The sequence below is a fragment of the Dryobates pubescens genome, chromosome 2, assembly GCF_014839835.1.
Source record: "Dryobates pubescens isolate bDryPub1 chromosome 2, bDryPub1.pri, whole genome shotgun sequence".
NCBI lineage: Eukaryota > Metazoa > Chordata > Aves > Piciformes > Picidae > Dryobates > Dryobates pubescens.
In genome coordinates this window covers 45,692,033-45,705,485 of record NC_071613.1, presented here as the reverse complement: position 1 = coordinate 45,705,485, position 13,453 = coordinate 45,692,033, and the positions used below count along the sequence as shown (strand labels likewise).

The following is a 13,453-nucleotide window of genomic DNA, read 5'->3' as shown; positions in this document are numbered from 1 at the left end:
ATGAGGAGAATTAGGGCAATGAGTAGAAGTCACTTTGGTCTTTTGAGCTTCTCCATGCAAATACAATTCAAGTAACTAATATTTTCCAAAGAATTGTTTGCAAACTTATTCAGAGCTGAGCGATTATTCAAGGAATAGTCTTCAGGTGTCTTCAGTGATGCCCTTCTGAAAACAAATTCCTTTCCCAGAGTCACAGGTGAAGTGAAGCAGAACATTACAAACACAGTGGTGTGCAGAGTGCAAGGAGAATGGAACAGCATGCTTGAGTTCACCTACAGCAACGGGGAGACAAAATACGTGGACTTGACAAAGCTGTCTGTGACACGAAAACGAGTCCGGCCCCTCGAGAAACAAGGACCATTTGAATCTAGGTAGAGTATGTTTGCACTTGTCTGACCCTGTGTTCTAACAAATCTGTTCAACACCTTAGGAGAACCTGCAAATGGAGAAATGATTTGTGGGTGGTGCATAACAGCAGTGATCTTTTTTTTTTTTTTTTCAAAAAGCCCCAAACCCAAGTGCATAATAAGTGCAAAAACCAAATTGCAGGTATGTGGTTGTCTATCTTGTCTCTTTCACTCATGGCTGGAGTTGTCTTACAAGTTCATAAAGTGCCTGCTAGAACAGAGCCACCTTATTTGTTTTTAACCATCAGCTACACAGCAGAGCAGCTGCTGACAAAGGATGTCCTCACAAGAAACTGCATGCTAAACAACATTTCCATAGCAGCTTTAGAGGGTATGCAAACACACATTAGACTGGCCCAGCCAATGCCTCAAAGATAGTCCTGTCCGCTCCTGATTGCTAGCACAGCTGTAAGGTTCAGCTGTGAGTCCTTCTACCTGTCCCTGCATCACTGAGCTCTGGTCTGGGTTGGTTTGCGGCTGCTCCTGTTCTGAACAAACTGCATGCAGGGATCCTGGAATTCAAGTAAAGCTAATCTGTTTTGTAGGAGGCTGTGGCAGCACGTAACAGAGTCTCTGCGGGATGGAGACATCGATAAGGCTACAGAGCACAAGCGAGCCCTTGAGGAACGGCAGAGGAGTGAAGAGAGGCTGCGTGCTGAAACAGAAACACCTTGGTGTACTAAATACTTCCTTAAAGAAGTAAGTTCTCAAATGCTTGGTTATGGATGAAGGCAGAGCTGCAATGAAAGTAGGTCCTGTCAGAATAGAGTATTTTGTCTTAGACTTTAGATCCATGGGAGTGATGTGACATAGACACACTCAAACATGTAATCCACGTGACTTTACCCTTCACTTCTCAAACACTTTGATTTTGCAGCTCCCTTGCAACAAAACGTTTGTCTGTTTTGTGGTCTGGTTTCGTTTACCAGGCACTTCCTTGTGGCATGTGGAAAGCAGCTTTACTTGTATGTGTGTAAGTAGACTATGATGGTAGATACTCAAAAAACCCCCACAAAACAACAACCAGAAGTACTGATTGCATATGAACCCAAGATAGTACTGCTAGCAAGAAGCAACATGAGTTCGTTCTCATCGTCTTTTGTTCTTGTACATATGTTTTGGATGGAGCTTATTTGCTTAATGGTTTAATCTATGCTTCAATAATGGTGGTAGTAAATAATAATAACAGTAATATATTAAGACTTTTTAGCAAGGTGAGCTACAGGCTGTCAGTATGGTAACTTTGAAGCAGGCTTTCCTTGAGATCAGATGGTGAAACTGTGCTTGTGTAGAGAGCTTTGCCAAGCCCTTTGCAAAAGAAGAGGACTGAACTAAAATTTATGCCATAGAAGTTTAGCTGCTTCTCATAATAGAAACTTTATCTGTTAGACTTCCTGTATCTATGACCTAGCAAAGGTTTGGTTTACAGCAGACTGAGGGGTTTTTGTTCTTGTGTTTCTACTAGGTTTTGGTTTTTTTGAAGTTAGGGACTGTTAGCTCCAGTGAAGTTGTGGAATTTTTGTCTCTAAAGCTATGTTAGCATGATTAGCTCAGGTTCAGATATTGGCATTGTTAGTATCTACATTTAGAAGAGGTGAAATTCTGTCATTAATCCGAGAAGCAGATCTGCTCAGAAAATGTTTCAACGTAATCCTGAGCTACTTCAGTTCCAGGTAAGCAGTTGGGCTGTGTTAGAGCTGGTAATCCTGGATAGCTGCCTCTCTGCTGGCTTCTTGTTTGTTTTTTTAAAGTAATTTGGATGATGGAGTTGAGCAGAGTGACTTTTCCTCTGGGTTAATCACAAGAGCGGTCAATTACCAGAGAGCGCTGCAGCTCAACAGGAGCCTGTGCGTTGTTCTGAGCTAGTCTCAGAAGCCTGCCGTGTCTCTTAACCTGTAGGAATTAAAGGTATAAACTGGTTTTCACAGCTATCAGTCTAATATTTTCATGAAGAGAATTCTCTCAGGGCATTGTCTTTATTAAAACCATATTTTTCTCTTTCTAAATTGCAGGGAGATGGCTGGGTTTATCATAAACCCCTCTGGAAAACAGTCTCTGCTGCACAAACTCAGCAAACGGACACTAACTAGAAAAGCTGCTTTCAGATGAGTTTTCTGATTTCCCTCTCCTCTTCCTCTGTCTCTCGAAACACAGTAATCACACTGAGTGTCCCCTTTTTATGTCCTTGTGGAAGTTTAAATGAGCATAAAGAAATAAGTATACTAGGGCACTTTAAAGCTATTAAAAGGAAAAAAAAGATACTAACAAAAAAGAAAAAATCAAAGTCGTAGAGACAAACCTGCCAGGTACATTCAACCAACTTGCTTTTTGTATGATGCAAAAGGTTTTATCTGAACGGTGTAAGATTCTTCTAAGTAGATCTGACTGCAAAAGCTGCCTAAGAGAAGAAGGAGCAGTGGGATTTTGGAGTGTCACGGGAACATTTTTTTTCCCCCCAGAATCTGCGTCAGGCTCTTTAAGTGACTGAAACCTGCTGAGTAACCATGTAGACAACAGCAACAGAAAATTGCTGCTTTTATTCCCAGTGATTAACCTTTCTGGCGAAAACTGGAGGGGTGTTTGGAAGCTGTGCCTGAAATCAGTGTTAAGAAACAACTGGATCGTGGCGACGTCGTGGTTTTTTTTTCCTCCCTTCAGAGAGCGCGTGCATGCACCGGAGGAGTGTGGGATCTGTGTAGAGACTACCCTTCTTTTTTATGGATTTATAAAAGCAATTAGAGTTGTAACCTTGGAGCAATTTTTCCTCTGAAACCTTTTAATATACTTGAAATAATTGACTTGAAATTGGAAAAGTAATTTGAACACTTTTCAGCTCCTAATTTTATTAAATCTCTTGGAGTGACTTGGATTTTTCTCCTGTTCTAATATAATGAGGTTTGGCCTTGCGTTGGGTTGGTTTTTTTTCCCCTCCTCCACCTTCCCTTCCTGAGGACTAAGGCGTTCAAAAAAATGAGCAGAAAACCACACAATTTTGTATTTAAATTTCTCTGCCCATCTAATCATCTCAGAGGCGAAGTATCAGTGTTACAAACTGTCCTTTGGATTGGGGTGGTTGGTTTTGGTTTTCTTTTTTTTTTGTTCTCCTGTGGTGTTTTTCAGAACAAAGCAGTGAAATGTGACCTGTGAATCCATGGGCTTCAGGTCCTGGTTTTTCATCTTACCATTAAAAAAACAACACCCCAAAACTGATTATGCTGAGGACTGGCAATTGATTTGAAATACAATCAGATATCAGGAAACTGTATTCAGGTACAAACATCCTTTGTTTGTTGGGTTGTGGTTTTTTTGTTTTCTTTTCTGTTTTCTACTACTTTATGGAAGTCTTAAGAATTGCTGGCAATTAAGAATAGTACTTATTACGGCTTTCGTTATTGTTGTAACTACAAGCTACCTTAATTTTTCCTACAGTGGTGCCTTAATCCGTTTTTTCTTCTGATGTAGTCTTCCAATCAGTGTATATAACATTATCTGCCACTTCCCAGCCACGGCAGTGGCTGCACCTGATCCGGCATCATGAGAACTCACGAGTGTGTGATGTGGTAAGATGTTTCGATGTCTCAAGAAGATACAAGTGTAAGAATGCATCAGAAGGTTTAAATAACCATGTGAACTTTCAAAGCAGACTGTCAATTGTGCAAAAAAAAAAAAAGGAGTTGGGTTTATGCACAACTATTTTGATCCTCTTGTACTTTTTTTTTTTTCCTCCTTTGCTGTGAAATGCACTGAGATCTCAATGCGAGTCGTAGTCCGTTTGTGAGAAGTTGGGGTGGGGATAATAAAAGTACAAAATGATTCATTTGTTCTGTGTGTTTTCCTAGAGTGACCAGGAAGAGCAAGTTGTTGCTCTCTTCTGACTGTCTGGGCTTTCCTTGGCTCTTGCAGTGGGATTGTTTAGCCTGGAGAAGAGGAGGCTCAGGGGAGACCTCATTGCTGTCTACAACTACCTGAAGGGGGATTGTAGCCAGGAAGGGGTTGGTCTCTCAGGCAACCACCACCAGAACGAGAGGACACACTCTCAAGCTGCACCAGGGGAGGTTTAGGTTCAAGGTGAGGAGAAAGTTCTTCACTGAGAGAGTCGTTCACCGTTGGAATGGGCTGCCCAGGGAGGTGGTGGAGTCACCGACCCTGGAGGGGTTCAAGAGGGGATTGGACGTGGCACTTGGTGCCATGGTTTAGTCATAAGGTCTGTGGCGACAGGCTGGACTTGATGATCTTTGAGGTCTCTTCCAACCTTGGTGATACTGTGATATTTTGGCACTGTGTCCTTGAGCAGTGACTATTCTTCAGCAGAAGAATGTTATAGGCCCTGCTGTCATGTTTGTGATAGTCTATACAACCATCCTGTTGTGCTTGCTTGGGATGTCCATTGGGCATTTTCATGTTTAACCCAGAATAAAAATAAAACAGTGGGATTAGTTCCTCCTTGTGCCTGGGTCTGTGGCACGTTTGGGGTGTGCTCCTCAGCCAGTTCCAGGATTTGGGGTAGAAATCAAGGTGGCAATGTCTGAACTTCTATGGTTCATTGGTACGTGCACCAAACTGGGGATGCTAGAGGGACAGAAAACAAGTTGACACCACAGGTTCATAGTTACTTCATCTCGCTCGCACGGCAGATTTGCTTTAAGCCAACAGGAAGAGCTGTGGTACAAGGCCCAGCTTTTAATATGGCAGTCATCAGAGCAGAAACTAAACCTGTGTCAGCTGAGCCTACTCCAGGGATCAAACTTGTGCTTATTAAAACACAGACTCATGACTCTGTCACTGAGCTCTGCTTAAAATTTTGCTTTGGGAGTTCGTCAAGGTGATGATGGCTGTAAAAGAGAATGAAAAGCTCCCATGTTGACCATAAACCCATTTGTGTTCCTTATATTACTAGTCAAGTTTGTTCTCTCCCACCTCATCTGCTATGCTTGTGGTTTCACACTAAGAAAGCTGTTGCTAATTATCTTATGTAAAAATAGACCCAACGCTGAGGAAGTCTTTTAAAATACATGAAATTATTTCTTTTTAACATGGGGATGCTGCTAGCTTAAAAAAAAAACAAAAGTAAAAAGGCTGAAGCCTGCATTTGCTCAGATGAGCACAAGAACTGGGATGGCTTCCTGATGTGGATGTGGTTATGATGCAAATTTCTAGTTCCTTCTAGAAACAAAGGAAATATTTGAAAAGAGTTAGGGGGGAAAAAACCATTTTTGTAAGACATTTATATGATTCTTCTGAGTGTAGTGAGCACTCTGAGGACTTAGGGGTGTATTTTTAGCTCTAACCAGATTTGATTCCCTTGCAGAACTGCTGTTGTTTCCATCTTGTACCTTCTGGAGTGAAGGGAAGGGCTCAATGCTGCTTCCTATGTGGATGTTTGCTAGAACCACAGTGGTTCAGTGGGGAGCATAACAAAATAGAGAGTTTTGGCTTATGTTCCCTTCTGTCTTTTTGGCTTGATTGGACTCCACTGAAGTGGAAGTGGTTTTAGGCTCCTTGAGTTATAAACAGATTGGAGCTTAAAAAAGGGGCTTTCTTTAGAGGTGCTGCATACCCTGCTGCTCATGGAAAACAGAGTGACAAGCCACTCCTATTTAATGCAGGCATTTAGGAGTCTAATCCTGAAAGCTTCATTCTGAATTTGGTTCTCATGGGGGAAAAAATGCAATGTTTAAATTGGAATGTTCAAAATTTTAGGCATGTGGGGAGGCAACTAGATTGGGAAGGTTTTCAGCATATTTACATATTACTGTCAAATCTAGGATTAAGTCTCTTGTCTCCCCAGGAGAATTTGGATTTCAGCCATCAGGATCAGCGATGCAGCCTTTAACATCTAGTTCACATGAGATGATCCTCCTCTGTCTCAGTCACCTGTGGGAGGAACAGATCAGAGTGTCTTTTAAACAGACAGAAATGGGGGAAATTCTGCTGTGTGTAGTTTTGCCTGTAAATACAGCTTTCATTTTTATTCCACCTAAGTTGCTCTGGCAAAGTTAATGTTGGGGGGGAAATTTCAACCCACCACATGCTGTGAATATTACAAGGAAAGATTGGGCAGCCTGAGGGGCAGTTCAGTGTGTTCCTGTTGTTTCTTACCTCTGTGTCAGGAAATCTGTCCCATGCTCTGTGTTTGTCTCAAGCAGTTGCACAGCAGAGCAGTGGTTAATGTATTAAAGAAATGAGGCTGAAGTCAGGTGTTTGTGATGAGCTGGGGAGGATGTGCTTCAAGAGAAAAGGGTTAGCTTGGAAAATCATAAGATGACAGGAGGTAGCAGCCAGGTGGGGGACTGGTGAGCATGAAAGGTGTATGGTCACAGTTGTGGGTGGAGACTTAAATATGGTAGCTGAAGTGAATTTTTCATTATTTAGATTTGATGGAACTTAATTCATTCCCCTTCCATCCTTCCTCAAAGGGTTCAGAAACAATTTTGTGCTAGGCTTTTCACTTAGGAGCTGCAGAAATGGTCCAAGGAAATGAAAACAATAGCAAGAGGAGAGGAGCTTTTTGTATGGACTGGTGCTGTCATAGCTGTGTATGTTGTAGAAACCCCAAAGCTCCCTGCTTCCCTTCACCATGTCAGGGAGCCTAGAGAGCCTTGGTGGTAGAAAGCCCCTGGCTGTGGTTTTCTCCCTTCTCCTCTCATGTTGGGGTTGATCCATGCAGCTGTGTGCTGCCAAGCAAAGAACTCCTCTGTTAAGATCTATCTCTATGAAGGTGAGTGTCAGATATGGGCTTGCAGGGCTCCTTAGTAGCAGGTAAGGAGTTTATTATCTTTTGCTCCCAAGGATGGAGGGATTAAAGTTCGCACAGTGCTAGAGTTCAGAGTGAGACATGACTCACCTCTCCTTTACTGCCATTCCGTGGCAGCTTAGTTTGGTCTAGTTGTTACAGGAGTAAAGGTCCTGGTTCTATGTGGGCATGTTTCTTCAGGTTGAATAACACAGCAGAGGGATGTGAAGGAGCTGCAAGAAAAATTTGCCAACACGTTTGTGTTGACGTTATTACTGTGGCATGAATCTTTTGGCTAGAGGTGGCTGGAAACTGGACTGATACAGGGAAAGATATCCTGTGTGGAGACCTCTTAGAGTGAGACAGCAGTGTCTGCACTGGTGACTTCTTTTTCCTGTTGAGGAGACTTCATGTTCCCACCTGAACTATCAAGTACACACAGGAATTCCCCAGTGAAGAGATGGGTGTTGGAGCTGCAGCAAATCTGGCTTTGGCCAGCTGGTTTCTCGGGTGTCTTTGCACTGTATTAAGGACAGTGGTCAATGAGTGATTTTCTGCAGGGCCAGCATGCCTTCCACCAAGGGGGTGCTACATCTCAACATGTGTTTTCTGCTGCTAAAACGGATGATTTTTTTTTTTTGGTGTGTGGAGGCTGTTAAAAAAGGAGGATTGAAAATTGTCTCCATGTCTGCAGAGAAGGCAGTTACAAGAGAAACTCATGATGGCAGTGTGGAAGGACTTCAAAAGATAGACCAGGAATTCGGATGCTTATTAATAAAAGATTAAACAATATTATTTTAAAAAATAATAAAAGGATTGCTTTGCATCATTATACATTTAAAGGAAGTACAAAATCAGTTCATACATAATGTTGCACTTTAACCAAAAGATGGAATCCACAGTTCACTCTGTCTGGGGGAGGAAACAGGTCTTGCATAAATAAGTTACGCACTAGAGCTCAGTTTCCGCCTGGAAAGACGCAGCAAGGGTTTTTCCCCGTGAGTTAAATGCTTGTTGCTTATCCTATTGCTCCTCCCAGTGAGGCTTTTTGCCTGCTGTGTCACTGTGTGTTCCTGCTCCCGTCACTGTCCTGGTGCTCCCCGCCTGGAGAAGCTGTTTTGCTGGCCTCGTTGTCGGTGTTGTTGTTGAGGATGTCGTCGCAGTCCATCTGTGCCATCAGGTTGAAGCGCTCGGCCACGCAGTGGGCGGTGAGGCGAGCCTCGGGGTCGTGGTCCCAGCACTCCGTGATGGTGTCGCACAGAAAACGCATTCCCTGCAGTCAGAAGAGCTGAAATTAAGATCTGAAGGCGGGAGGAACTGGGCTAGAAGCTGACCTAATGCAGTCACAGTCATTTAACATACTTCTGACAGCTACCTGCAGAAGCATGGTGGGGTTCGCCAAACTTAAACACAGGAGGAAACAGCCCTGGTAAGTTGTGGCAAGTGCCAGTGCTTGCATCATTGCCAACACTGCCTGTGTGAGAGCAGCAGCCTCTGCTCACCTGGGGTGTGGTCCCAGGCATTTTCCACACTCCCTGGAAATCCTGCCTGGAAGTTGTGTTTTGTTGACAGGGGCCATAAGGAAATTGGGCCTCCTTACCTGTTCAGATCAAAATCACAGGGAGAGTAGAGGTGCACATGATGACCTGCAGGCTGACAGCTGAGCCTGGGTCTCTGGGTTTCAAGCCTGTGCCCTGGCTGTAAACTTGGATGGAGGAGAGAGGAGAGGGAGGGCTCAAAATCAGCTTTGGAATTAAACTTCTTATACCTGGCTACTTTTAGCATCTTTTTGAAAGGGTGCAGTATGCCAGATATTCACAGAAGTGTGCAGCTGAACTCTCCTCGCCACAAAATAGTGTCTTGGTTTAGGTGGGGTTGGGTACTTCTCAGTGTGCTCCAGAGCACATTCAGCTCCTCTCAGTTGCAGTGGTTACATCTCCCAGTTATACTTTTTTATCAATTTGTGTAGTGCTCTGGAAGGAGTCTTATTGTTTTGGGCTCAGAAACAACATGGCAGTGTTCAGCTGGTATTTTTCCTCACTCTCAAGCTAGTGACAGCTAGCACCAGAAGCTTTGTTGAACCCTCCATTGCCTATATAACTCCTGTCATGTGTATTGCTTTTTGCATCATTGTCAACCAAGGTTGCAACACTGTGGAAAAATCATTATTCTAAATAAAGCTTCATGCTTTTTCAGTGGGTTTTGTGTCTTCCTTAATTTGCAGTGAAGAGAACCAAAAAGTCTCACGTGGACCAACACAAGAGGAAGATGCAAGTCCTGCAGAGGTGTGTCATCTGTCCCTCTGCACCTTGCTCTGAACCTGCCACTATCCACAATGGACATAGATTAGAGAGAACAGGATTGTGCAGTAAAACTGACAGATGGTGTGTTCCAGTTCCTCTTACATCACTCATTTATTAGCTTAGTTGAAGGGATTTGAGGATAATTGATTAACATGCAAAAACGAGCTAGCTTAGCCAAAGCTTTTCAAATAAGCCTTTTCCCAAACAGAACATGGCACTGTCAGATGGTTTAGTCATTGCATTTTCTGTGCTCATTCTGCCCTGAAACCATGACATTTATTTGCAGTTCACCTTGTAAGTAGTGGTGATGCCCTTTTGACTGGTACAGCTGGAACATCTTGTTATGCTTACGAAGTGGACTTAGTTAAGGGTTTTATATTTGCTATCTCAGATTTCCAACGCATGCTGACTTTTTCAAGTGTATTTTTAGTGGCGGTGTTGGCTTAAGCTCCCACTGGAGCACCAGTCCTACTGTTGTGCCAGGACAACAGTCTGTTCAACTGCTTTGTGAACCAGATCTGGGAGTTTACCTGGACTTAATAACTAATCATTTGTGTGTGTGTGTGCAATGTGTTGGGGTGTGAAGCAAGGTAGGGGCATGGGCTGAAGGTGTTCGTAAGTTATCTGGGAAAGTTTGGGGATACGTCAGCTGAGGGAACTGGGGTTGCTTAGCCTAGAGAACAGGAGGCTCAGAGGAGACCTTATTGCTGTTTACAACTACCTGAAGGGAGGTTGTAGCCAGGTGGGGGTTGGCCATGGTTTAGTTGATAAGATGGTATTGGGTGATAGGTTGGACTTGATGATCTCGAAGGTCTTTTCCAACCTGGTCTATTCTACTTCTATACTTCTATTCTACTTCTATTCTACTTCTATTCTACTTCTATTCTACTTCTATTCTACTTCTATTCTACTTCTATTCTACTTCTATTCTACTTCTATTCTACTTCTATTCTACTTCTTATTCTACTTCTTATTCTTACTCTATTCTACTCTTTAACTCTATGTGCAGCTCTATGATGGGACATTTAGTCCTTAGCCTGTAACACTTTCAAACAGCTGCCCTGGTGCTGCTGACAGGCAGCACGCTGGGTGAGTTAGCTCTGCCAGGGAAAATAATGCTGATGCTTGCTGGAAGTCTTAAACCATGGCCAACAATGTAGGTCCTCACTTGACTGAGGGCAATCCTGATGGATGAAATGTGCAAGAAGCACTTGAAGTTCTGCATCAAACTTAGTTTTGTTGGTGGAAACATTGGTGGGTACTTCCCATTCAGGTGAGCATTTGTCACCCTGTCTTGGTATTGCCTGCTGCTTCCTCCTGCAGGAAGCCATCGACCCCCGAAGTGGCACAAAACGGTGGCTTTCTGCTGCTTCCCAGCAGATGGTGCTGCCCTATGCCTCATCCTGGAGAGACTGGTTGCAAAACGCCCAGAAGATCGTGTGATGCCAGGCTTGTAAGGTCTTGTTTATTAGCTCTGCTAAGATGAGTTGGAAGGCAAGCTTTTAGGAGCACAACGTGGCTTTTCTGTTCCTCTTCCCCAATGGACATCAGGTGGTGTAATAAAAGTTACTGCCTTATAAGCCTTGCTCTGTTTACGTGCTGGACCAGCCCAACTACAGCAACGTTATTTCTCAGAGGTGATTGCCATCAGCCTCTTTTCAGCTCAGAAAACAGCAGTTATGGTCAGGCTCTATCAGAGTGTGATTTTTGACAGCTCAAGGCTCTGTGTATTTTCCCTGTGGTTTCAAAGTTTATCGGAGACCCTGGGAGGTGAATGTCTACTATGAATATTCAAAGGCTTCGAATGTGCAGCAGTGCAGATTGAAGTTCCTGTATTTGCCTTCATCAAGAAAAAAGGCTGAGTGAACTTCACAAATGGACTCACTGATGAAACTCACTTGTAGTCCAGCCGAAACCACACATTCATTTGATGCTGTTTGCAGCTTTGGTCAGTCTGGACAAACATGGTTTTGAGAGGAGATGTTGTAGGGAACACACAGCCTCCTAAGATCATGAAGTGATGCTTTTCCTTTGGAAAAGCCTAGCTTTGTGTGCCATCCAGGCCGAGCAGAAGCAGTAGCAGTGGTTTTGTGGGTGGATACACAAAACAATGCACTGAAGGCTGCAAGGCTGGGCTTGTCTTGCAGCTGAACTAAATTGTTGGTCAGCAGATGGTGTTTTTCTACAAGACATGTGAAATTTGGGAAGTACAAAAGTCAGGCAAGGTTTGAAAATCACAGTCAGCTTGAATATTATCCCTTTTGTCCTCAAGGTATGGAAGAAAGTACTGGACTTGGGAAAGAGGACCCTGTCAGGGCCAGGAGGTAGCCATGCTTCTGGAGCTGGTTGGTTTGGGTGCATTTGTGGGTGGTTTTAACAGAGCACCTCTCATCATTGTCAAAGTGTTCATATTCTAGTGCTCTTGGTTATGTTTTCTGTGGTGAAACTCTTTGCTTGCAGGCCTTCTGAGCTGAAGGATGGTGAAAGACTTCCACTTTGCAAGACCTGACCCTAGCAGATTCCCTGCTTTCAGCTTCACCTGTATCTCCCACTTTCACTTGAGGGAGAGGCTTCCTGGTTTGCTTTTCCCTTGTAGGAGTGAAAGTCGTCTATGCCAAGTCATGACCTCTCATGCTAGAGGTAATTTTGAGTTTGAAACCTCCACAACCAGCAGGCAGATGGCTGGATGCACTTTCCTGCCCTCTCTCCATACTGTGAGGTGGCTGTGTGCAAGGGACTGCATGTTTTCTGAGCCAGAGCTTTCTAGTTACGATGGCTAGGAGACAAGTGGGGTGAACTCAAATGGTTTCCTCTTTCATCAGAAGAGCCTGCAATGAAGTGCTCCATTGTTCTGTTATCCTTAAGATAACTGAATGGCACCACTTAGGATCAGGAAGCATCATGAATACCAACTACTGATGGATAAATTTTGCTGTACCCCTGGTTGGTGGCTTTTAGATATCAGGGAAATGGGGCTTGTAGGGCTCTTGTGTGGTTTTAGCCAGCCAAAATGGAGCTAGAAGTAGGGCCCAGGAGTTCTGTCTACTTTTGCTTTGATTACAACTCTTAACTAATTTTCAGGCTGGTGTAATAAGGTGGGTTGCTCTTTCCTGAACCAGATACTTCCTGACTTACCTGATGCACCAACCAGCTGCTCGGGATCTCAGGTCGTCCTCTGCCATGCAGTACAATATCCCTCATGGTGTCCACACAGGGCTGCTCCTGGACTTTTGACCCAAAAGGCAGCTCATAATTCTTTACCTCTGCAAGGGAGCAACAGCAGCATTACAGGATGTTTTTAATGCATTCAGTTAATAGCTTTGCTGTAGTCCACCAGATGAGAATACACTTGTCTTTATCAGTCTGCAAAAATAAATGGATCTGGAAGCAACTTAGAATTTGAACCTAGAAATGTAGTGCTGGGGTTTCACGTGGAGGCTGCTTTCAGAGTTGGGACTGGGGAACCACCTTCCTGAACCCAAGAGCTGCACTAAAAGGACATGGTCTATCTTTGGTTGATACATTTTGAACAGGTAAAATCTGTTGCACTGATGAAACATGGGAGAGGTGACTGTGGTACCAGCAACCACATTCCTGCTGCAGGCATGGGTGAGGAAATGGCCCTTATAGAAGAGCAACCTAGTATTGTGGGAGACCAAGGAGACACTCCCTGTTGCAGAGGTGAGAGGCCTACTGGTTTCTGCCAGCTCCTGCCTGGATACGAATGCAGGTGAAATACAAATGGTGAGGGATGTCCTGGGATGCCAGCTTGGGAACAACGGATGGATGGGACATCTGTGCCAGGTAAGGGTCTCTCACTGTGAAGTGTGGGGCATTGCAGAGCAGTTGAGGAAGCTTTCTTGCCAAGGGTTGGAGCTTTTTGCATCCCTGTGGGCTTGTATTGCAAGTAGGTGGGATAGGGAGGAAACTGGAGAGAGCTAAAAAGAGAAGAGTGGAGCAGGCAAGAAGGGCAGGCAGGGGCCAACAGTGGGGCAGTTAATTAAATGTTT

The 13,453-nt window shown here is 43.9% G+C and overlaps 2 protein-coding genes across 3 annotated transcripts in view; one reads left to right on the top strand and one right to left on the bottom strand.

Moving 5' to 3' along the window:
* Positions 1–2,673, top strand: part of OSBPL11 (oxysterol binding protein like 11) — a 52,642-nt gene extending 49,969 nt beyond the window's left edge. Inside the window, exons 11-13 of the mRNA XM_054176701.1 lie at positions 189–371; positions 953–1,106; positions 2,420–2,673. Of these exons, the coding sequence (XP_054032676.1) occupies positions 189–371; positions 953–1,106; positions 2,420–2,497 (415 nt within the window). The 3' untranslated portion in view covers positions 2,498–2,673. The remainder of the gene's footprint in view (positions 1–188; positions 372–952; positions 1,107–2,419) is intronic.
* A 5,436-nt stretch (positions 2,674–8,109) lies between these two features.
* LOC104303745 (TGF-beta receptor type-2-like) overlaps positions 8,110–13,453 on the bottom strand; it is a 34,516-nt gene continuing 29,172 nt past the window's right edge. For both annotated transcript variants that reach the window (XM_054176566.1, XM_054176573.1), the window contains exons 6-7: positions 12,579–12,706; positions 8,110–8,413 (exon numbers count right to left, since the gene is read on the bottom strand). In XM_054176566.1, the coding sequence (XP_054032541.1) occupies positions 8,201–8,413; positions 12,579–12,706 (341 nt within the window). In that variant the 3' untranslated portion in view covers positions 8,110–8,200. The remainder of the gene's footprint in view (positions 8,414–12,578; positions 12,707–13,453) is intronic.